The sequence below is a fragment of the Lissotriton vulgaris genome, chromosome 4_1, assembly GCF_964263255.1.
Source record: "Lissotriton vulgaris chromosome 4_1, aLisVul1.2, whole genome shotgun sequence".
Taxonomy (NCBI): Eukaryota; Metazoa; Chordata; class Amphibia; order Caudata; family Salamandridae; genus Lissotriton; species Lissotriton vulgaris.
Genome location: NC_141691.1, coordinates 338,439,685 through 338,464,736, shown reverse-complemented (window position 1 = coordinate 338,464,736; position 25,052 = coordinate 338,439,685). Strand labels below are relative to the sequence as shown.

The 25,052-nt window shown below is 44.3% G+C and overlaps 1 protein-coding gene across 1 annotated transcript in view; it reads right to left on the bottom strand.

Moving 5' to 3' along the window:
• FRMD7 (FERM domain containing 7) overlaps nt 1-25,052 on the bottom strand; it is a 443,576-nt gene that overhangs the window by 151,141 nt on the left and 267,383 nt on the right. Inside the window, exon 5 of the mRNA XM_086966767.1 lies at nt 2,600-2,714. Within this exon, the coding sequence (XP_086822893.1) occupies nt 2,600-2,714 (115 nt within the window). The remainder of the gene's footprint in view (nt 1-2,599; nt 2,715-25,052) is intronic.

The window sequence follows — 25,052 nt, the reverse complement described above, 5'->3', positions numbered from 1 at the left end:
AGCTCATTGCCGCCACACTGGTCACACTGCCCTAAAGCCGGCCCTGCACTTATGCATTGCATGCACAAAGCTGCAGCAGGCATTTCTCTTCAAGAGCCATCAGCTGCCCGTCAGAGATCTCATTTTACTAATATATTATAATATATACATGCAGAGCATGGCTTTTGGTGAACTCAAGTCAGCCACTGGCTTTCATGTAGTTTTAAAGAGTTGAGTTTGGTTGCTTCAGCTGCTTTATAAGGCCAAGGCATTTCTTGCAGGTTGCATGGGTGGAGCACAGAGTAGCTTTTAGAGGCCAATGTCTTCTCCTGTGGGAGGCTTTACTGGTTCTTGTAGGTGCTTTCCTGCATCATCCCCCACCGCCCGCTGTGTCTATGCCGCCTCCATGTGGAGTGTGGCTACCGCCCGCATGTTGACTTTGCCAATGCTTTTTTAACTGTGTCTTTAGCACTGGTAGAGCCAATAGTGCCATCTAGCTGTCTTGGAGTTCAGGCCTTGAGTGCCCACTTTTTCCACCAGGCATTTACCCAGTAGGCTAGAGGCGTTGGAGACCGGTAATCACTGCAGGCACAGTGGGGCCTGAGTGGTGCGAGAGGAAAGAGGAGAGAGATGAGATAGGAGGATGGGAGTGGGAATGGTTTGAACATTTTTATCAGGGCTGCTTTTATTTCTCAGTATGTCCCTGTTCTCTAATGTAATTTTAACTGAATGTTGTATATCAAAAAATAATCATAAGAAAAGAAAACAAAACAGAAGAAAACAGAAAAGAAGAAAAAAAAAGAAAATATATAAATACTTGCACCTTCAAAGAAATAATATATACATCATATAGTAATAAAATCATATCTTAAATACTTAATGCTTATTGGTTTTGCATACAGTTGGACTTTTTATCTTGTTTATGCTAACTATGAACTTTAGATAATCATAAAACCGCCTGGTTATTGTGTCTCTTGGCTATAGACTTTTCCCAAACTTTGTCCCTGTTGAAGTGTCAGTTTTGTACAACGCCAGGATGATTGTTACGTTGCACGTAATCGCAGCGAATGCCCACCTTGGAATGGTTCTTTTCAAGCTTCCACAAAGGCTGTCCTGCTGGTCCAAACGCAACAGAACAGTCGCCTTGGTGGCTTTTGACGTGTGAGCTGTCTGGATGGGTGAAGAGCAGTTTATCAGTGGTTGGCTAAAATGCTACATTTTTGACAGTCTCAGAAAGGTATCTGTTGAAGATGAATTAGGTATATCAACATTAGCTCTTATCTTTCAAATGTTGGCAATTACAAATTTCAGAAACAGTTTGATTACAGTGGGGTTAGAGGACAACGGAGAAACGCAGTGTCTCTACATATTGGAAAGTTGATCGGTACTATTCCATTAGCCGTATTGGAGACTGATTTTCAAATAGATCAGCAAGTTAGGATGTGGTAAGACTTGAGAGATGGCCTCAATGGTCAGTGATGTCCCCAAGAAGGATTGTGTGAAAATAATTAATAGAGCACGTGTTGCAAAGGTATGAAAGATACAGGGAGGGAAATTAAAAGACATGTAATCAACTGGTAACAGCCAAAAAGAGAGTATTAAATGACAGAGCATTTCTGGCCGGAGTTATTGGTGTGAACAACATGTTACCTTCAATAATTATCAGGCATTAGGAGGGGTGGAGAAGGTAGTGAATTACGTTTCTGTAAAGAAGAGCAATGCAAGGATTAAGCAAAAGGTAACGTGACCTACCTCTTATGCACCATCCACTGCAGGTGTGGTGTTCCAGGACACACATTTCTTAAGGTGATTCTCTACAGTACTACACCTGTGATAATGGGGTGAGACGGGATGGATCTGAACACGAGTACAGTTGTGGAGTACATTTTTATCTGAATTGGGGGACATAGCACATAATGTGAGTAATGGAAGTACTAATTGTTAGACAACGTTCCTGTGCTGATTGCAGTCTTGACCAGTTGAAGGGCTGGAGCAGCAGAATGATATCACCTTTGATGGTGGTAACTGGTGATTTGTCACTGTACCTTTAAAGGATCGTGCGGCCTTTGCCTGGAAATGTAGCTCCATTTGGCAACGTATATAAAGCAATTTGCTGAGCACAACACAATATCAGAACACAAAACAAAACGATACAACAAAAGCACAGCAGGTAAGAACACATCGAAAAACATTTAAAAAAATGATAGAACAAAAAATCTACAGGACAACTCAACAACATTAAGCAATAAAGCAACACAAATTCAGCACAAAACAACTGTACTCCTCACCACCCTACAAATTGAAATCAGCATAAAACTATCTCGTTGCCCCTTTCTTATGCTTTTTATTAATATCTCTTGGCTCAGCAGAAACAATACTCAGAGACAATGCTGGGTTGAGTACAAACACAATCAAGTACAATGTGTATTGGGGAATAGCTGGGTCATTTTAAAGTTATGGCTGTGATTCTGTAAACTCGTGTGATGGAATGGGAGATGCACGTTACCCAATTCTTCACCTTTGACCAATAACACAGTATGGTAGGAACCAAATGCCATTGTTTACATTAACATGCAAAATTTGTGTGTCACTAAGAATATCAGAAGAGTCAAACACTTACATGTGCCTCTGGTAAAACATTATAATCTTGTTATCGATATACTCCTGATTGGGTAAATATTGATTCTTCTCCAAATGCTTCCTGGCGGCCTCCTCCTGGAAATCCCCCAACTCAGCTGTTTAAATAAGCACAGAAGTTGGCTGGAGAAAATAAGGGATCTTAAAATAATTGGTCAGACCAGAAACATGTTACAATGCTCAGTCCTAACAGCTATTCTATATATGTTATTACGCAACAACTGTTTTGAAAAGCAGGGCTACAACTAAAAAATAGGATGGAGCTGTGGTAGTGGGACTACGTTACTGACCTTTTATGCTCAAGACTTGTTTTTTAATTCCCATTCCAATATCAGACCAACAATATTGTATAGTTCTAGACAATCTCATTAGCTCCCTATTCCTCTAACTAAAAATATGTTAAAACAACTCTACAGTATTGTCAGAATTATATGTAACCACCACCTGGTTCATTCTCATTTTAGTTTCCATATTATAGTACGTACACGTGTACACATACACACAAACACGCACACACGCACGCACACACCCACCCACACACACACACACACACACAATGAAAGTATCATATGGAACTACTTTTAGGACCGTGTGTTTTGGAGATCATGACTCATGAATATGTGTGGTGGGATATATTGCCACTAAAGCCAGTCCGAGATTTAAGTTTCATGTATAATTTTTGAGAGGGTACAAAAATGAGTCAATTTTAAGGGAATGAGTGTTCTTAGAGACCGTATGTCCCTTGAAAAGGCTCTTGCGATTCTCTGGCTGCGATATGTCAAAGAAAATCTTTATAAGATTGGGTTAAGGCACTATTATGATAATCCAGACTGTATTCAACCTAATATGAAATTGACGATAAAAAATGCCTATTATGCTGAATTAAGTATATCCAGTCAGGATTGTGAAGCATGCAATTGCGTAGATGGACGCCCAAACCATCCGCAATTTTATCTGCCTTTTACTCTTCAAGTTCATTCACGTTTCCTTATCACCAAATTTAGACTCTGCACATTGCACTTTCTTGTGGCTTTCCCTAAACAGGCGAGTTGGTGTGGGTGACTAACTACAATTTAGCCCAACAAAGCACAATGCACTTTGTATAGTGCTGCAATCACTATAAAGACCAAATGGCACGTTTTATCAAACCTGTTCCGCGTATATTAGAACCTGTTCTTATCCACTGCTGCTATTTGTATTGCTATGATTAACTTTACTCGAACTGCCTTATCAATTAGGAAACGGTATGAATCATAATATGAAACTAAGCTTTTAAATGATTTTATAGCATTATGTATTTCATACTTAGTGTGGCATACTAATGTGATGAATTAATTTGACTAATTATGATATTCTAGCAGGGGGAGTTCGAATGTTGCTGGAGGATGATATTTGTGTTGAAATCCTATTTTATTAAGAATTATAATATGTACACATGTAAACTTTTATTATTCTTAAGAATCAAATAAAGTTATCTTGACTGACTGACTGAGTCCATTAGAAGGAAAATTCAGGCTTTCATTGCATGAGTCATGCTTCTTGGATTCCTTTATGAAGAAAAGAACCAGGAAGACTTTCTTCTAAGTACACAGTTAAGGACACACTGGAGTCAGAATGTGGCAATCGAAAATGTCTTCTTGCCTAACTTGGTATTTTTCAATACATGAACCTGAAATTAAGTTCTATTTAAACAGCTGCCTGTATGTGTGTAGAAGAAAAGGCAGAATATTCAAGATTTAAAGAACAAGGGATTTGAGAACAGTTAAAAATGTGCACATTCATGTGATGGGCAAATCAAACTATATCAGTAAGGGTGATTGTGTGATACAGTTATGTACAGGACAACACAGGCTAAATTGATATATTGCCAATCAAAAATATTGTATGGTATATTTTGGAAAATATGCTACGATAGTGATTACAAACTAGAAAAATGATGAAGCAAGCCTTGGAGTTTATTGAAGATCCAAACGTTGTCATAAGGGAACACGGTGAAAACGTCATAATTGGCTAAACATTATAGGATTATTAACTTGTAGCTCGGCATTTATGGAAATTGTGCAAGTTGTGGCACACAGTCAAAAGGGTTGGCAGTTGACCAAAGGAATTGAAAGTAGCAAGAAACATTTTTGATTGAAAATGTGGGGAACATTCAAAATCTCGGAGATCATTTGACCCATGTATTATTTGCAATTATGCATACATGTTAATTTTGGCTACATGATCGATATATATTGAACTGATTATTAGATTGCAGAGAGCTAGATTTTAAAACCATATTGCAGTGAGCTAGATTTAACCACCAAACGGTCCCCAGTGACACTTTCTATAGACAGCTAAGGGGTGAAATATTGTAAAGATTGGTGTTTTGTTGAAGACGGATTTGCCTGCACATTGAGACATTTTCTTTATTAGCATTTGTATGACTTAATTATAAAATCCAGCATAAAGACGACCTAAAATAATTCCCTACCCAGCCCCCCACAAACATTACCAGCCTACGAATACAATCTTTCATTTCTATAAAACTGGCACACAAATACTATGAGCATACTACAAGGTCCATAATTACACTGTGTTCCAGTAGTTGCTAATGGTCATTCAGACACATATACATGAATTTCAGTTTCTACATCAATATCAGTTAGATTTGTGGGAGTGACCCTCTAAGGTGGCTTTCTGCCAGATTTAGGGTGCATGGCCTGTAGAAACTGTACCAATCAAGTATCAATGTAGGTTTCGGTGTGGTTCAAATGAGGTGAGAATTTGCGCCAGAATTATCCTTGTGCTAAAGCCAAATCGTTACGTCAAAGCCCTAAATCAAGAGAAGAGAAAAATCTAAGTTTATGGCTGTTTTTTGTTTAGAAGGGGTGAGAGCTGAGTCTATAACCCTGGTGGTGGACTTGCCTACCTTGGTCTCGTCATGAGGTGTAGAAGACGCAGGTCTTTTTTCACAACCAATCCTGATAGCTGGACCATAAGATCCTCCCACCAATGTTCTACAGCCATCTATATGTCTAGCCCGTATGCCCAAATGCGGCCCCCTGCTAGTTACATCAAAAACATACTATATGTATGTGGGGGTTCATAACTTGTAGGCGTCCAGGGGGCTGGTACGTTCTGCACATTGATACATATAGGCTTGATTATTTTATAATTTTTCTATTTTGAATATGTTGTAGACATATTTTGTTCTGTATTTTCCCCAATAATGGATGCCAACTTGGGGTAACCAGGGATATCAGCTGCTGCTTACTGGTATTCATTGCACTGCCATTGCTAGCTCTGGTTTCATTTGTCATCAATCAATCAATCTGTATTTGTATAGCATGACTTATCACAACATGGGGTATCTAGCTGCTGAGGAGAGAGAAGCCTTAGGTAAAAAGCCAAGTCGTGAGTCCCTTCCTGAGGTCGGCGAGTGAAGGGGAGGTTCATAGGTGGAGTGGGAAGTTGTTCTAGGACTTGGCGGTGAGGTATGAGAAGGAACAACCTCTCTTGTGGTTCTGCCAGATGCAGAGGATGTGTGCGAGGGAGGCAGAGCAAAGGTGTCTCGTGGGCTAGTGGAAATTCAGGCGGTGGTTCATGTAGTAGGGTCCGGCGTCATGGTGGGCCTTGTAGGCATCTTTTCTGGACTCAGAGCCAGTGGACATTTCTGAGGTGGGGGTGATGCTGGATCATTTGGGGAGGTCAAGGACAAGTCTGGCTACTGTGTTCTGTATAGTCTGTAGTCATTTGAGGAGATGGTAGGTTGTTCTGGCATGTACAGCGTTTCCATAGTTCAGTCAGTTCGTGACAAGGGCTTGAGTCACAGTTTTTCTGGTACTGGTAGGGATCCATCTAAAGATCTTATGAAGAATGCAGAGGGTGTAGAAGCAGGAGGAGGCTACTGTATTGACCTGGTGCTTCATGGAGAGATCACTGTCCAGGATGATGTTGAGGTTGCGGTGTGGCTAGTAGGTGTAAGTGAGGGTCCGAGGGCAGAGGGCCACCACATGTCATCCTTTGGGAAGGTGTTATTTCCAAAGATGAGCATTTCCATCTTGTCCGTGGGCAACTTCAGGTACCTGGATCTCATACAGTCAGCAACGTTGGTCATGGCGTTCTGGAAGTTGATTCTGGCTGTGGCGTGTCTTCCATGAAAGATAGGACTGGATGGGTATTGTCAGTATATGAAATGACGTTGAATCTGTGGGTGTGTGCGATGTCGGCCAGTGGAGTCATGTAGGTGTTGAAAAGTGTGGGGCTGAGGGAGGATCCTCTGTAGATGAGGCTCTGGGGTTTGGAGGGAAAAGATGGTAGGCGGATTTTCTGTTGCGTCCTGTAAGGAACTAGGTGGACCACTTGAGGGGATTTCCTCTGTTGCCACCACTTGAGGGCATTTCCTCTGATGCCAATGCGGTGGAGTCTAGTGATGAGGGTGTGGTGAGAGACTGTGTCAAAGGTCACAGAGAGGTCGAGGAGGATCAGGGCTACGGTCTTGCCACAGTCATGGATGGATCTGATTTGGTTGACTGCCGCTATTAACGTGGTCTCGGTGCTGTGGTTGTAGGGGAAGCCAGACTGGGTGGGGTCGAAAGGTTGTGTTCTTCCAGGCGGTCTGTGAGCTGGCAGTTGATGGCTTTTCCAGGACTTTGGCCTGGGAAGGGGAGCAGTGAGATCGGGCCAGAATTCTTGAGCTCACTGGGGTAGGCAGAGGTGTTCTTCAGGAGGGTTTTTTTTATTTCACGTGTTTTCAGGCATCAGGGAAGGTGGCGGTGGGGATGGATGAGTTGAGGATGTCGGTGAGGGGGCTGCTGATTTCCTTCTGTCCCTGGGTAAAGCGTGATGGGGAAGGGGTCTGTTGTGAAGGTAAAAGTAAGAAGAGAAGGTAAAGAGGGCACTTAATGATAAGATAAACCTTTAATTTCATTCCTTATCCTTTCACCAGTCTTTGAAGGAAAATCAATGGATAAAGAGGGACTAAGCGGCAAAGGGTCAAATATGTGATATCATTGAGGGTCAAAGAATACAACATCTCACTTTTACTATCTCTGGCTTCATAGAAAATCAACAGCTATGTGCTCTCCTAACTCTGTTTAATGTCTAACTGGTCCCTATAGTCCAGTTAATCAGACCATTAGCCTGGATCTTATGACCAACACAGATGACACTCAATATCATTCGGAACATGAATGGTGAGTCCATCCTAACACAGTCTAGTTTTATTGGCTCTATGACAGAAGTAGCTTTTTGGATGAAAAAGAACTGCTTGAAGTTCAACTCCAAGATGTTCCTATTCTAGAAGTATCCCAATAAACTGGACCCATACATGGTGGCCCTCTGAGTTGGGAGACTGCCATACTCCCATTGCTGCCGTTCACAACTTCACAGTAATCAGTGCAACAATTAAGTCTTGCTGAGATTACTGAAACATATTGTGTTTGGCACTTCCAAAATATTCAATAAAAAATCCAGATTACTCAAAAGATGGTAGTCAGGGTAATGTTAAATTTGCCACATTGTATCACCTCAGTAACCTACACAGGTTCCCAGTTGAAAAAAGGATAACATTTAAGACAATGTGTATTTGTTACAGACCTGTTTGTCGTATGGTGTCTTCATTCATCAAGGACCTGATGACTGTTCACATGTCCTCCAGAAATGTATGTTCACCTACAGCCTGTTTACTGACCAGACTCCCAAACATTCGCATATTAAGATTAAAGGATAATCCAACAGGATATCTTGTCAGTAATTGCATGTTCTACAAAATGTTTTAACATCACAAACATGACTGAGAAATTGGGCTGTTGGTTGAGGTTGGTGTGAGCCCTTCTCAAGCAACAGTCATAATCCTCGTTAGGGTCAAGGACAAAAAGTCGCTACATTAACCTGTGCTTAACCATGTGTTAACTCAGCACAAAAGCAGCCAGGCTTAACTTAGAGGTAATGCGTGGCTCATTTATGCAGCACCTAAACAGTAATGAAGTGAAAACAGAGCGCAAGAAAAATCCCACAGCAATTTAGAAAAATAGAGTACATTTTCATAAATTATTTTACACCGAAACAACAAAAATCAGTAGAACCAGTGTTATGAATTTTGTCCTGCCAGATTGGGGCAAAATTTTAAGTTATGACCGACCGGATACACAAAGTGGATTTGGCCCAATCTCTGCTTTCCTTTGGATTTAGAAGAAATTTTAAAGAATAATGTCTGAGAAGGTAAATGTTCAGCAGGCCAAGACAGCAGGCGGTGTCCAAGGAGAAGGCGTCTTCATTGAGGAGGGGCTAGATAAAGTCACGGTGAAGATTTCTACCTCCAGACTTAGTCTCTTTTTCAGAAGTTGTAAATAATTACAGCGGCATGAAGCTCCAGGCTGTAGCCCATGAGGGCTACACAAGGCCGGATACCCCTTTTGCGAGGAGTCACTGAACAGGATTTGCTCCTGCAGAGAAGAACATAGTGGGAGCTGCCACAAAGTCACCCTAACTGGCGATGCACCGTGGGCAGATCCGCCAGCATTGATGACCTAGTCTTTTCCCGGTTCTCATAGCACTTTTTGAGAGAAAACTTCCCAAGTACCATGTATTGGATTTGGGTTATCAAGGCACATTTAGCACCACTTCGAAGGGTTTAGGACTGGAGAGGCACCACTTGCAGGGACAGGACTCATTTAGTCTAGGTCCAGGTGTGGTTTCAAGACACTTGGAGCCTTTTTTGCCCTTGAGGCTCTGATCAGGAGGCCAGCTGACTAGCCCTTGAAGTGAGTCTGGAAGTCATGGGTTAGAGTAGAAAAGCATGTCTCAAGCAGCAGGGCAGTCCTATGAGGGCACAAGCAGGCTTGAGGCAGCCGGGAATTCCTTCTTGGTGCAACAAGACAATACTCTAAAGTAGACAGCAAGCAACCTCAGCAGGCAGTCCTTTGAGAGTCCTTCTGTATGTCCAGAAGTGAGCTAAAGAGGGTCCAATTTTAATAGCTGGTGTTCCCTTTGGAGTGGGAGACACTTCTGGAGGCATCCCTTCCCCCCATAGACGTGTCGGGAAATTCCTTTCTTCCCTTCCCTGGTCCCAGTCTGTCCACATGGACAATAGGCTAGTGTGTAGATCTTTCTGTGAGAGCTGAGGCACAGTCTTTTGAAGTGCAAGTGGGCTGTGCACAGCTCCGTCCCCCTATCCTGGTTGAAATGGCCCATCCATGAGTCCCCGTAAAGGCTGCAGGGACCAAATGGTTAATACATGAACATGGCAACTTTCTAAAAGTGGAATTGTCAAAATTGTGAGTTAAAATTCAACTTTACCATTTATGGGGTTTTTAAATTATGATTCTTTATGCACCAAACATGACTATCATACCTGTTCCCAATCAAATGTTAGCACATTTTAAATGTAATAGGGTAACCCAATGTTATCCTAAGGGAGAGAAAGGCCTCACAGTAGTGAAATATGTGAAAACATAGTAATAATCAAATGTGTGAATTTTTCACAACCTGGACTTGTAAAACTTGAAAGTGCATGTTCAACTTTTTAAATACAATGCACCCCGCCCTAAGGGTTGCCTAGGGCCCACCTTATGGGAAATTTATATATAATAAAAATGAAATTATAGGCTTGGCAATGCGATTATATTGCCTAGTTGAATTGACAGTTTAAAGCTATCGACAGGCTACAATGAATGAATGAAAGAATGAATGAATGACTACACATTTGTATAGCGCATGGTTACCCGGAGGCATCCCAGCGCTTAAGTGGTCCATTCATCTCTGATGTATTAGAGGAACAGAAGTGTTTTCAACATTTTCCTAAACCTGAGGTGGTTCTCCTCTAGACGAATAGCATCAGGGAGGTTGTTCCAGAGTTTTGCAGCCTGTAACGCAAAGCGCCTACCGCCCATACGGATTCTCCTAATCCTTGGGATTACCAGTAGATTCTTATTACTGGATCTTAGGGTCCCGCATGTTTGATAAGGGCGGAACAGAGGTAAGAGGAGGTCTAGTCCTGAATTAGACAGGGCTTTATGAACAATAGTCATGGCCTTGAATTCAATCCTTTGTTGTACAGGCAACCAGTGGAGTTGCCGAAGCGCTGGTTTGCTGAGGCTCTTCGTGGGATGTCCAATAACATCCGGGCTGCACAATTCTGGACGGTCTGTAAGATCGTAAGTGTCCCCTTTGGGGCCCCTAGGTAGATTGCGTTGGAATAGTCCAGGCGTGGTAAAATCAACGCCTGTACTAGTATCCGCCTAGCCTCAAACAGAAGTAGCCCCATGATTTTCCTAAGTGATCTGATCAGGGCATCGCAGGTCCCTGCTACCTTCCGAGCCTGTACCAGAAAATTGAGAGCTGGGTCCAGCCAAACTCCCAGACTCTTAATTTATTCTTTTGGGAGCGGGGGCTGGCCCAGAATATCCGGCCACCATCCCTCTACAGAGTATTATGTCCCAGCATCATAACCTCGGTTTTTGCTCCATTTAATTTCAAGAAGGACTCATTCATCCACTCATAAACTCTGCTGAGACAGGAGGACAGGTCGTTGTAAGTCGACTCCTGCCCGGACAGAGTGATGATGAGCTGAGTATCATCAGCATAAGTCACCAGTTGCACCCCCCAGGGTAACACCACATCAGCCAGTGGTCACATATAGATGTTAAATAAGGTCGGGCTGAGGGATGAACCCTAGGGAACACCGCATTGTAGATGCATTGGGGGAGATACAGCATCATCCTCGAACACTGAAAAGGTCCGATCGGAGAGGAAGGACTGAAGCCACCTCAGTGCAGTCCCAGTGATACCTATATTACTCAATCTTTGAGTCAGAATAGTATGGTTAACGGTATCAAAGGCCGCACTGAGGTCTAATAATAGTATGGCAACACAGTTCCCTCCATCTACAATCTTCCTTGTTTCCTCCACTACTGCAATAAGGGCAGTTTCCGTGCCCTGTTTGCACCTAAACCCAGTCTTGGTGGGATGTAGTAGATTGTTACTTTCGATGAAGGTGGATAACAGGGAGTTAACGTATTTTTCGGCAATCTTACTAATAGTAGGCAACAAAGAGATAGGGCGGTAGTTAGCCCAATCATCAGGGTTAAGATTGGGTTTCTTTAATAACGCCCTTACTCTTGCCTGTTTCTACGCGGGTGGAACTAACCCAGCTTCCAAGGAGGTATTAATCACATCTTGTATCACCAGGGCCACCGTGTCTGAGACCAAATTAAGAACGGTTGGTGGAGCGACATCGATTGGTGAGCCTGATTTCAGATTCCCCAAGAGTAACTGAACCTTCGCACAGTCGAGGGGAATGAATTCCTTGAGCAGGATCTGGTCTTGGCAGGGGGAAGGAGTGGACCTACAGGGGTCACCTGAAATGACGAGTAAATGTTTACTACCTTTGAAGCAAAAACGTTTGCTAACTCCCTGCAGCGAGGGTAAGCCAGAAGCGGGTCGTTAGTGGGAGTAGAGGGAGTGACTAGGGACTTAAAAATTAAAAAAATTCCCTAGAGGAACTAGCGGCGGAAGTAATTTTCTCTTGATAGTAATTGGACTGGGTAACTTGAATAGCCCGTTTATAGTTGCGTAAAGCTAACCTATAGATGTTTTTACTATCTTCACAGTAGTCTTTCCTCCACCTCCTCTCCTTGTGCTTACATAGCTGTTTAAGGACTCTAAGCTCTGGGGTATACCAAGCTTTTTTATTCGCCCCCCCTATGATGAGAGAATTCGGCTTTAGGGAGGGCCAGGTCTAGTGATACCTCCAACCACTGATTAAAGCGAGCATTTGCTTCTAGGGAATCATTGCTAGCTTCGGCATGGTTTTCCTAAGATTAACAGTCCATTTGTCCATTGGCAGTTTAGACCAAACTCAACTTATTTTTTTAGAAAGGGTAGCCTGGTCTGGCTGTTCTTAGTAGGTAAGGGAGAAGGACAAGAGAGCATGGTCAGACCAAGGAACCATCGTCGAGTTTTCAAACTTCAACATACTTAGGTTGGTATAGCAGTGATCAAGTGTGTGTCCCGCTTTATGTGTGGGACCTTTAATAATGTGTTTAAATTGGACCACCTCTAGCGCTGTCGTCAGGCTCTGACAAGCCGGGGTGTCAGCTTCATCTAAATGTATATTGAAGTCTCCCAGCATAGTAAAGTTGGAAGCATTGCAGGAGAGATTAATAGCACTGCTCAAGAGCTCTTCACGGAATTGCCCAAGTGCCCCCGGAGGCCTATAGACCAAGAGCTCCGAGCATGTGCACGTTGGAGACAGTGTCATTGAAAATGTCATACTCTCCGAACCTGCGATGGTGACCTTCTCACATCTACAACCCACAGAATTTTTATATACTATTGCAATCCCCCCCCGCCCATCTGTACGGTCTTGTCTCACGATTGCATAATTTGGAGGCAGGGCTCGTACAACACTGGGGTCTGAGCTGTCATTAGTCCATGTCTCAGTAAGGAATAGAACCTCTAGGTCTCTTTCCTCCAAGAGCAGGGAAATCTCCAGCGCGTGCTTATCTATCGATCTACAGTTAAGTAGTGTCAGTGAATACGAGCACGCATCAGGAACTCCCGTATCAGGGATAAATTCATAATTACACCCAGTGCATGGCTTATGGCCCTTCTGATGAGTGAATAGCAGATTACAGTTAGGGCTTCTCCCCTCTCTTACTTTCAAGAGTTGATCCCAGTTGTACCTTATCATGGGTCTCTCTGGTCCCGTAGTTGTAAGGGAACTGGCCCCTGGGCCCGTTCTGGCCCGGACGGGCCCAGACAGGCTTACCTCTGGCACACCTTCGGCTCGCTGCCGGCACGCCCGCTGTGCCCGCCTGCTGCGCGGACGGAGACCAGCATCCATTTTATGGGGTGGAGGGGAACAGGAGGTAACCCAACAACTAGTGCGCTCACCTCGCTTCCCCCCCAAAATGTCTGCCGGCCCTGTCTCAGACCGCGTCAGAGTCTTAATCGCTCTGCACAGGGAGCAGGGTTCAAGTCCTACAAGGAGCAGATAGGTTCCTTATTAAAAGTTTAACGAAACAAAATAGTAGTAATGAGGCGCAACAGAATTTACAAAAATGTTTTAAAAGTTTACAGGCAGCGGGCGTGGCTAGCAGCCGATGATGGCGGCAGCTTAGGAGACGAGCTCCGCGAGTAGAGCGGCCTCTCCTTAGATCCGTGAACTTATCCGACCATACCCAGGTCTCTTTCGGAGGGTCTCGAAGCCTAGGACCGGACAGCACCAGCGGCCGAAACTCCGACTGCGAGACGTGATCGGGTGAAGAAGATACTGCCGTTCACCTCAGCGGCCTGTGGGAGACAAAGGATCCGGGGACTAACGTCCGTGACGAACCCAACCGGAAGTGCAAACTGCGTGGATACGACTCACCGGAAATGCCCGGTGGCCGCTGAGTGGAGATCGCGGCGACCGGACAGGTGACAAGCCAAGTACATCGGCACAAGCGGCTAATGTGGACACGTTTGCACCGCTATACAGAAGATGCGACTTCCCTTCGTAGGAGCCGGACTGCGGGCAGAAATTGCAGAAGCAGCCAACAGTAGGCATCACCGCCATTTTGAAGGGCACCGGCCGGCCAGGAGATGCAGCGTCTCTAATCACCAGAGAGGAGGTGGACAATCACTGAGGCACCGAGGCGGACGACATCCCCTCGGGATCACTAGCTGAGCTAACAACTGCCTCAGGCACCGGCTCCGATCAGCCGAGCAATACCCGGCCGGGGGCTGCTTCACCCTACTAACCCATGCATGCCCCGAAGTTGAGAGGACTGGGCGAGTGAGCTCAAAAGTAGTACACACTAATGGAGGCCAGGCGGAGTATGCCAAACACGCCGGAAGACTGGTGAGAGCTATGGACCCAAGGGCTCGATCATATATCGGAGCAGGCTAAGACCCGGGAGCAGGCGCTGGACACGGCAGCCACATAAGAGACCCGCGCTGTCCGGGACGCAGAGTCAGACGGCGGTGTTTGAGCGGAGGATAGCAGGTACCGGCAAAAGCGAGGGACACTAGGCATAATAAGACAGAGCCTGCCGTGCCTGTGAATGATCGCCGGGACAGCATCACCGGCGCCTTAACCTGCGGGGGCGCAATTCTTGATGAATACGGAGGGCCCCCGGGCTCTCTATTAGGTCTGAGCAAGGAGCGACCTGGGAATAAGTGCTGGGGCATGGCGGCCGCATCGAGGTACACGCTGACCTGGGGCACAGAAACGGACAGTGGTGGCGCCACAGAAGTGGGCAACAGGCACCAGCAACAACGAGGGGCATCTGGTGTGCTGAGACACATCCGCCTGCCGGTGACTGGCCACGAGGACCTCAACAGCGCTTAGACCAGAAGAGGCACAACTCCTGGTGACCAATCGGGAGTCCCGCACGCGCTCAGATGGAGAAGGGCTGTGAGAAGTAGTAGCAGAAGACAGCCACTGTCAGTGGGCAACATAGGGAGTGCCAGAAATACCAAACCACCCCTAGTTATGGGGGATAGAATGTAGCCAATAGTGTGGGGCAGTAGCACGTTCTGGGCAGGGTGCCCCCTTGAAAGAGAAGAGCTACCCGTGGGCCTAACACAGCAGTGAAGGGGGAACATCTACCGGCCCAGACAAGACATTTATTGTACCACAATGCACCGCAGGACAAACTGAGCCAATGGTCTGATTGGTGCAGTAGGCACATTGTTGTGGACACAGCCATCTGCGAGACAGGTGAGCGAGCAGCAGCTAACAGAAGAAGCATAAGTTCATTGGGGGTTCCTTCAGTGACCTCCTGTACGGAAAAAACACCTGGGTGCACAGGACAATCGTGAACGTCGTGCGACACTGTGAAGGCACCATGGCGGGCAGGGGATCAAAAGTTGGCACGACGCAGACCCGGATTGACAAAGGCACTTCATCCCCCGGTGACGGGAAGGCGCCTGCCGGAAAATCAGCCCTCGGAGCAGGAGGGAAAAAGGCGACATTGGATGACGTTATGCGGGCATTGACGCAGGTACAGGCGACGGTTGGCACGATTTCCACTGAGATCACCCTGATAAGAGCGGACTTCCACAAAAAGTCTGAAAAGGTGAGCTCGATGGAGGTGGTCACAAATTCTTTAGTGGAGGATGTCTCGGAGCTGCAGGCGGCAATGGAGCGCATGAAGGCTGAGAATAAAGCGCTGAAGGAGAGGCTGGACGATCAGGAAGGGCGCTCCAGGAGAAACAACATCAGGATCATAGGGGTTCTGGAAACCGAAGGTACTAGAGCGACGGATCTCTTCGTGGAAGACCTCATCAAGAAAGAGCTCCAACTGAAGGGTCTCTCCACCTTCTTCTCGGTTGAGAGAGCACACCGAGTTCCGAGAGGCCGACCAAAGCCTGGAGCGGCTCCAAGACCCATTTTAGCGAGACTGTTCAACTTTCGAGACAGAGACGCCATTCTGCAAGCGGCACGGGTGTCCCCTCCTGTCAAAATTCAGAACTCCACGCTGGCCTTCTTTCCGGACTATACGGCGGAGGTAGCGCGCCGCTGCAGAACGTTCATGGACGTGAAAAGAGAGTTGCGGGCGAGAGAGATTCCATATTCAATGCTGTTCCCGGCCAGGTTACGGATTGTGGCGGACAACAAGACCTGGTTTTTTGACACCCCTGAAATAGCCCACTTTAAATACTGAGGGCAGGAGGTAGCCCAACAACTAGTGCGCTCACCTCGTTTCCCCCCCAAAATGTCTGCCGGCCCTGTCTCAGACGCGTCAGAGCCTTAATCGCGGGGAGCAGGGTTCAAGTTCTACAAGGGGCAGATAGGTTCCTTATTAAAAGTTTAACTAAACAAAATAGTAGTAATGAGGCGCAACAGAATTTACTAAAATGTTTTAAATGTTTACAGGCAGCCTAACCTCCGGCTTCCGCCTCAGGGGAGATAAACACGACACACTAATCTGGCAGGCCTTAGACATGTTTTAAGGAGCTACTTAAGTGGGAGGCACAAAAAGTGAGTGCTGCAGGACCACTAGTAGCAATTCATTTACTAGTCCTGAGTACTTATAAGTAAAGTAAAAATGCCAATTGGTGCTTTTACAATGATTTAGGGAGAAAGCACAAGCACTTTAGCACTGGTGGAACCTTGCAGAGAGGGCCAACAATAACACTTCCTTTTGCTTCTCTGTGCTTGAAATATTTTAGTTATGTTGTCCTCTCAGCACAGCACCTACTAAGCTTGATTGATACTGTACTAGCAGGGCCGGACTGGCCGTAGCGGGCACCGGGCAATCCCACGGTGCGCCGCACGGGTGGGGCCCGTTTTGGCCCCCTGGGGGCCGTTTTTGTGGTGCAGGACCACTAGTAGCAATTCAATTACTAGTCCTGAGTACTTATAAGTAAAGTAAAAATGCCAATCGGTGCTTTTACCATGATTTAGGGTGAAAGCATAAGCACTTTAACACTGGTTAGCAGTGGCAAAGTGCAGAGTCCTAATGCCAAAAAATTAATTCAGAAAAACAAGAGGGGTGAAGGCAGAAGTTTGGGGAACCTTGCAGAGAGGGCCAACAATAACATTCCATTTTGGTTCTCTGTGCTTGAAATACTTTAGTTCTGTTGTCCTCTCAGCACAGCAACTGCTAAGCTTGATTGATACTATACTTGGGTAAGAAATGCACTGTAAAGGATGTTTCAAGTTACAGACCTGACATAAAAGCTTTTCAATAAAATTCTTCTGATGAAACTGGCATTCTTCTTTCTGGATCAAAATATCATTTCAATATTCTGTGTGGTAATCGACCGTTGATCACTGTTATCCACTCTTTGATATCATGCTGCATTATTCTCCATAACATAAAAACACCCTGGGCCTCTGTTACTAATATTTAGTACAACTCAGTGCAGCAAAGCAACTTGCTGTGCTGCAGTGGTGAAAGGGAGAGAGCAGAAATGCATCAAATCTACTAAGATATGGGGCATTTCATCTCTCTCCTAGCACTGGCGCCCTGTGTGCTGCCTAGCGCTAGCGTTACAAACAGAATTGTTTTTGTCCTGTAAGGGACACCTTCTAGCTCAAAAACAATCCTTCAAGGTATACATACAAAATGGAAATAATGAGGATCGTTAGTCCATCCTCTGGGAGGCCCAGCAATTTCATGCAATCCAAGGCTAGAAACCTTTGTGAATCTGGGGTTGCATGAAATTCATGGGTGGATGCACGGAATCGCCCGTGCTCCACCCATGGAACACCCCCCAGAACGAAATGTAACTCAATACAGTGCAAGCAGCGCCGCTGCACTACCTTTCTTTTCAAAGCCATGCAAGGCGGCGTAAAACATAGCTTTATAAGTATCTACTAACATTTTGCGCTGTGACTGCATCAGAAAAGTGGCACAATCATGATGTAAAATGTTAGTTAATATTGCCCTTAGTTTTTTTTACATTTTTGAGTACCATTCAGTGACGTCAAGAGAAACAACCAAATGAGTCAACTGTTGCTTGCTACAGCAAGGGTGATGCAAGGCTGTGTAAGCCCTTCTAGCATCAGGTAGAACCCTCTCCCTTTTATTGTGTTCCTTTCTTTCAACTATCACCTATTGTTCATCACTTGTGCTGGATATGGGAAACAGGTACTAAACTCCCCTTTTTCCCCTCTGAAACACACCCTGGCCTTCCCCTTCCAATCTATTTTTTTCCCTATAAGCCTTCTTAAATATCTGTTGCCTATCCTTTCTTCTCTCTCAAGCAGATGTCAATTTATTCGTTCATTCCTTTTGCTGATGTAGGACCTTCACTTCCAATTATTTCTCTATTTCACATTTCTTCACATCATCTTTGTTCCTCTGTGTTCTTTTAATTGCTTCTTTAAAAAAATAATAAAGAATTGTTCCATAACTCTTATATACTCACTGGCCATGCCACCATTCACCCTCTAACCTCTCCGCTTTGTGTTTTTCGGACATTGCACTGCTGTAGCTAGCTTTGCAAACACTGGGAAAAAACTAACTTGCACAACCACAGGCCTGGATCTATTTTCTAATTCAGCAGGAAATTTGCCAGAGTTTAGCCCCAAAATTGATTTTTTAACATGGGGGCCATATCGTGGTTATGTACACTGGATTTGAATAGAGCCAAAAGGTGCCTGTTTTTCTATATTTGCATTTACATGCATTTACTGCAGACAGCACTTCTAAGAAACAGTGATCAGTGATTGCCTCTCTGTTTCGGGGATATGCTTTCTACAGCTCGTGTACATAACATACTCTTAGAAATTCTGGTGCAAGTACATATTACGAATCACCCACATTTGATTTGATGCGGCCCTGGAACTTAATGAATTCACTATGAATGAATGAATATATTTATTTATTTCAATTAATAAACATTGTTACAAAACCATTACGTGTTCGTGCTAAAATGATCCCATTGTTAATTACCACATTTCATTTCAATTGGTGCATTTCATAATGCAGCTAAAAGAGTTCATAAGACCACCACAAAAACTGAGGTTTGTATTTCAGCTGGAAACCACCATAAGTTTCTTCAGTGTTGGTTAGTGTGCGCGTGGCATCCCGTTAATATGTTTGAAACTGGTTTGCAAGTTTGGCTAGCCTTGCCAATTCTATTGGAGTTTCGAAGTTAAAAAGAAGCCCCATTGCCTCTTTGCAGGTGCGCGTGCCATATTGTAAAAACAGAGGTTTTAATAAAACGTGGCGTGTGTTCATCAAGTTTGGACACTTGTAGAGGAAGTGGGCCAGAGTTTTATCATTTAATTTACACAGTCTGTAGGCGGTAACTGTCTCCAGGACTTTCCAGTGGATATTTATATCTTGTATAGGAAGCGACATAAGCCAAATTATAAACATTTCTTTAAAATTGGTTTGCTCAGCGCACTATTTAAGTATAGCGAAAACAACAAGTGATGGACCGAATGTGGATCAATGTCACACATTCCCCCAGTCAAAAGATCTGGGCCCAAATCCATCGTTTTTTTGCACTCCACACCACCCTGGGTTAGACAATGGCAAATCAGCTCTGACCCTGTTGCCCCATGGGAACAGTCCAGTCCGAACTACAAAAGCCATGTCCTTCCCAGAACGGAATCAAGCATCCGAGGACCGGACCGGTTTCGAGGTAACACCTCTCATCAGCCCGGCTAGCTTGACTCCAAGTGGTGTGGAGTGCCTGGGACCCACGTCTGGGCATCCCTATTTAAGTATAGCGAGCATAATTCGTCCCTGTAGGTGTTGACGAATACCTGAAAGTTACTTTCAGTGGGTTCAATCGCAAGTCGCATGTCTTCTTGCCTGGATAAAAGTCTGACTTGGTACCTCACCACTGTTTTTAGGACCCCAGGTTGATGGATAAACGTGCTCCAGTTTGTCATATCTAGGTGTAATTTACTATAGGCAGTCTGTAGGACTAGTACTCTGACCACGGGATTTTCTCTTCTATAAAGATTTCCTTCAAGATTTTCTTCATAGTATGTGGGGGCGTTGCACAGATTCTGCGGTAGTATTGCACAATCGAAGCACAATAGAAGCCCAGTTTTCATGTTTGTTTGTTTATTATGAACTTCAGTCTCATCAGTGCGTTCCAGATGTTGACGGGAATTTGAAAAATCCTTTTAACGGCCCGACAATGTGCGATTTCCAAGGTATCTGCCAGAGCCTCTGGAATGGCCAGTTGTCCATATGAAATTAAGAGTAGTTTGGCTTCTATCACTTTTCATATTGTCAACGTTGATGGGCTGTACATTTTTGCATTTAGTTTACACATGTTGTAAGTCAGCACCTTGGCCTTTGTGTCGATGGAGGCAATATGACGGTTGGGCCTGCCCTTGCTCATGAAGCACACGCCCAGATAATTATTCTTGGGTCCACTGCTTATTTTCAGGTTGCCCATCCTCCAATGTTGCTTAAGTTTATTTGCAAAGGTTAGAAAAATCGCCACCTTGGATGCCGTGCAAGATGGCCGGCTAGGTGCTGAGCTCCGCTGCACCGTTACACCTCGAAGCTATTTTCCCGATGTGAACGGGACTGCCTTCGCACCTCCTTGCCGAATTCTCCTACCGGAACCTCGGAGGAACAAGCGGAGCGGCTTTGCGGCTTTTGGAGTGCCGCTCTTCATCCGTTTCCGCGATGTTTCTGCCGCTCCTCACGGAGCCGCCATTTTAGGTGTTCCTCGAACTACCGGACCTCTGCCTCCACAACAAGCCAGGACGTCCTCTACTGCCATGTGTCACTCGGCAGCAACGACCTTGGGGGTGAGCAACTAAAGTGTTCGGTGATATTTGCTACGTTTGTCTTGCTCTCTCTCTGAGGAATCTTTGCTCAGGCGTTTCGTCATGGCGTTTCTTCTGTGAGACCCGCTTTCTTCGGACGCCTTGTCACCTCAGCGCTACTCATTGCAAGTGCGCAACTGCTGTTCCTCATGGCTTTTTACTGACTTTTTGACTTTCTGTGCATTCCATTACGCTTCAGCTGCCTCATGACACGCTTTCCCTAACTGCCATTCTCAGCGCCCTCTCTCTTCAAATTGCCAGCATATGCTCCATTCAATTCACTGGCGCTTTCTTATGCAATTTACAAGCGCTTCCTCAGGGAGATAACTTCATTTTCTCCTCTTCATGGTATGCCACCTTTCTGTCCTATATTATCTATATACTACTTTTTCAAGTATATGCTTCGGACCCGATAAAGGTGTTTTGGTGTACCCTGTCATGTTCAGCTAAGTTCTTCAATGCTACTACTTCTCTCTTATTGGCATTATTCGCAGTGCTGTATTTTTGGAGCATCTTGTATTATATAAGCCCCTGGCTTACCTTCTGCTAAGATGGCCTTCTGAGTCATTGCCAACGCATTTTTCTATACTTCTCAGTGCATTGAGATTAGTTATTGGCTGCAGTAGAAATTTCTATGGTGAGATTACGCAAACCTCAATTTGTCTTTGCTTCCTCTGTGAATTCATCGGTGGGCTCTTCAACTGGTGCATCTAAATCGACTCACTCTGCAAAAATGTCGACTTCTTCCTCTCAGAAAGCCCCTTCGGCTCACTCATCTTCCAGTAGAACCTCTCCACCTGCTCCATCTGGCAAACGTCTTAAACAAAATTCTCCTACACCGGAGGATAACTCTTCCTCATCTCCTATTGATCAAATTTTGGAAGAACTTCGTGCAATGCGTCCTTTTGTCGAAGAGACAAGCAAGGATATGCAGCTTTTGAAGGACAAATGGGAGTCCATGGATGCTCACCTTTCTTCTGTTGAGCTACAGATTCCTGAGGTTCAATCCAACACGCAACGCATTGTTGCATTAGAAAAGACTGTCCTCTCTCTACAAAAGCATACGGAGGATTTGGAAAATCGCAATAGAAGAAACAACCTTCGTATTTACAATTTACCAGAAAATCTTGAGGGTGACAATCCAGTGACTTTCTTTACCACCTTCCTACCGAAACTTTTGGACATGCCCCCCTCTACGTCCATCAGTATTCAAAGAGCTCATAGACTTGGCGCAAGAACAGATTCATCTCCTAAACCTCGTGGAGTCATTATCCTATTTTTGAAATTCACAGACCTTCTCTCGATTCTTTCAGCAGCAAGGAGCAAAAAACAATTGACTTGGCAAGGTCAACGAGTTTACTTATCTCAAGATGTCTCTAATGCCACTGCCTCCAGATGTAAGGAATTTCTAGCAATGCGTCCTTCTTTGCGATCCCTGGGAGCAAGATATGGCCTGTTTCACCCTTGTACCTTCAGAGTCACTTATCGGAATAGGACTTGGTCATTTCAAGATCCTGGTGAACTACGCAACTTCATCTTTTTGCAGAGTGAGGAGGGGATGGACGCCTCTTCCTCTCCTTCGAACAGTGGCTGAAATGTTTTTGTTGTCTCCATGTATTGTTCTCTAGTAGTGTTTCTCTGATTTCATGTACTCTTCTCTACTCCTTCTCTTGGTCTTCTCAATCTTCTCATCTTGTTTATCTTCTTTTTTCCTGTGTCTCCTTGCGTATGTTCTACATAAAGCTTATTTCTAATTTCTGGCTATATACTTTGTGTCACATGTTCCGTATGTTAACAATTGTCTCCTTTTTCCCCATGCAGATATGTATCGGATGCACCCTTCACCATCTTGTTCCATCCTTTGTTCCTTTTTTGTGAGGTCTCGGTGTGGTTCTGCTCCTGGTCCTGGTCCACCCGTCTTGTAACGCATCACCACCTCCCCACTTCCCCCTTTGTGTATTTCCCCTTTCAGGTATGTTCATTACAGTCATCCTTTTGGATTTGTACTGTCTTCTATGCCTTCTCTCTTTTCTTTCTTCTCCTTCTTTTGCTGACCCTCTTTCCTTTTCCCTAACCTTTTCCCTTTCCCCTTCTCTTTCTCCTCCTCCTCCTATCCTTCCCTCTACCCTTTTAACGGTTTTCATATTTTTTACCTCCTTAAAGTTTGAATTATTACTTGTACAGTATGTTTTTGCATTTTTCAATTTTGAACAGTTTATTATTCTTTCACCTTCAAAGTTGTTTCATGGAATGTGAAAGGATTTAACCACCCTATTAAACGGCAGAGAGTACTTTCACACCTCTCCTCTTACAATCCTGATATTGTTCTTATTCAAGAAACCCATCTTTCAGATATTGAATCTTTAAAGCTAAAGAGATTGTGGGTTGGTACTGTTTTGTTCTCTCCTGCTTCTCATAAAAAGAACGGTGTTGCTATTTTGATTCATAAACGTCTTAAGTGTAAAGTACTTCTTGAAGAAAAGGATGATGAGGGTCGTTGGGTTTTAGCTAAATTGCTCATTAATGCTATTCCAATTACTGTGTTCAACGTTTATGGCCCTACATGCTTTGACACCTCTTTTTGGCCCTCCATTACAGCAAAATGTGTTCAATACAAAGATGATTCTTTCCTGTTAGGTGGAGACTGTAATCAGATTATCGATCCTTTTCTGGATCGTAAATCCTCTGTTCCTTTTACCCCTCACAAGCCCCATAAACAGTTTCTTGACACTATCACACAGATACATCTTGTGGACTCATGGAGACTCACTCACCCAGATATTATAGACTTTTCCTTTTTCTCTCCCCCTCATGCTTCTTTCTCTCGTTTGGACTACATTTTTCTATCCTCATCTTTATCTCAACACCTTCTATCCTGTTCTATTGAAGCTATTGTTATTTCTGATCATGCTCCTATTATCAATGTATTTGATCTTCTTCCTCCTACTCCTAAATCTTCTCGCTGGCGCTTTAATTCTTCTCTTCTTACTGATCCTCTTTTTTCCTCCTCCTTTCGTTCTTTCACTTCTGAATGTTTCCAACTTAATTCTAAACCTGATACCCCTCCTCATGTTCTTTGGGATTCCTTCAAGGCCACAGCCCGTGGTTTTATTATCGATTTCGTCTCTAAAAAGAAGAAAAAGTTCCTTCAAAAACGTAAAGTTACCCTTGCACACATTAAGTCGTTAGAACATCAATTCTACACTTCTTCTCCTAATCATATGTCTCCTGAACTTCTTAAAGCTAAAATTGCTTTTAACAAACTTACTACGGATTCAGCTTCCTCTTTTCTTCTCCGGAGCAGTGCACGATACTATGGAGGTCGCAATAAATCGGGTAAATTATTGGCTAATTATCTAAAATCGCGTAAGGAGCGAACTAACATAGACTCTATTTATTCTTCTTCTAATGTTCTTGTACATACCAATGCAGAAATTTTGGAGCAATTTCACTCCTTTTATGAATCTTTATACTCCCCTGAAAATCCTCCTACCCCAGAGGCTCTCCATTCTTATTTTGATAACCTACCTAAGCCAGATACTTCCCAACTTAATTTTTCGGACATTGATATTGATCTCACTATTTCTGAATTATCCACTGCTTTGTCCTCTCTCACTAAAGGCAAAACTCCAGGGCCTGATGGCTTTCCAGTTGAATTTTACTTACACTTTTCCGATCTCCTCTTACCCAAACTTCTCTCTCTTTTTCAATCTTTTTGTTCTACTGGACTGGCCCAAGGCGCATTTCAAGATACTACCATATGCCTTTTCCCTAAAGAAGGTAGAGATCCTAAATTTTGTAAGAATTATCGTCCTATATCTCTAGTTAATGTTGACTATAAGATTTTTGCAAAATTATTAGCTCTTCACCTTGACCCACTCATGCCACATCTCATCGGGAAAGAGCAATGTGGTTTTGTTAAGGGCCGTCTTACCTCGGACAATTCCAGACTCTTCCTTAATGTTTTAAGTAAGGCCCCCTCGCTGTCGATTCCTCTTGCAGCCATCTCAGTCGATGCTGAGAAAGCCTTTGATCGGGTTGACTGGTCTTTTCTCATGGCTTCCCTGAAATGGCATGGCTTCAGTCCTAAATTTATCTCCTATATTTCTTTAATATATTCTATGCCCAAGGCTTCCGTTCTTGTCAATGGTCACCTCACTTCCCCATTCACACTTCAACGTGGAGTTCGTCAGGGCTGTCCTCTGTCACCTCTTTG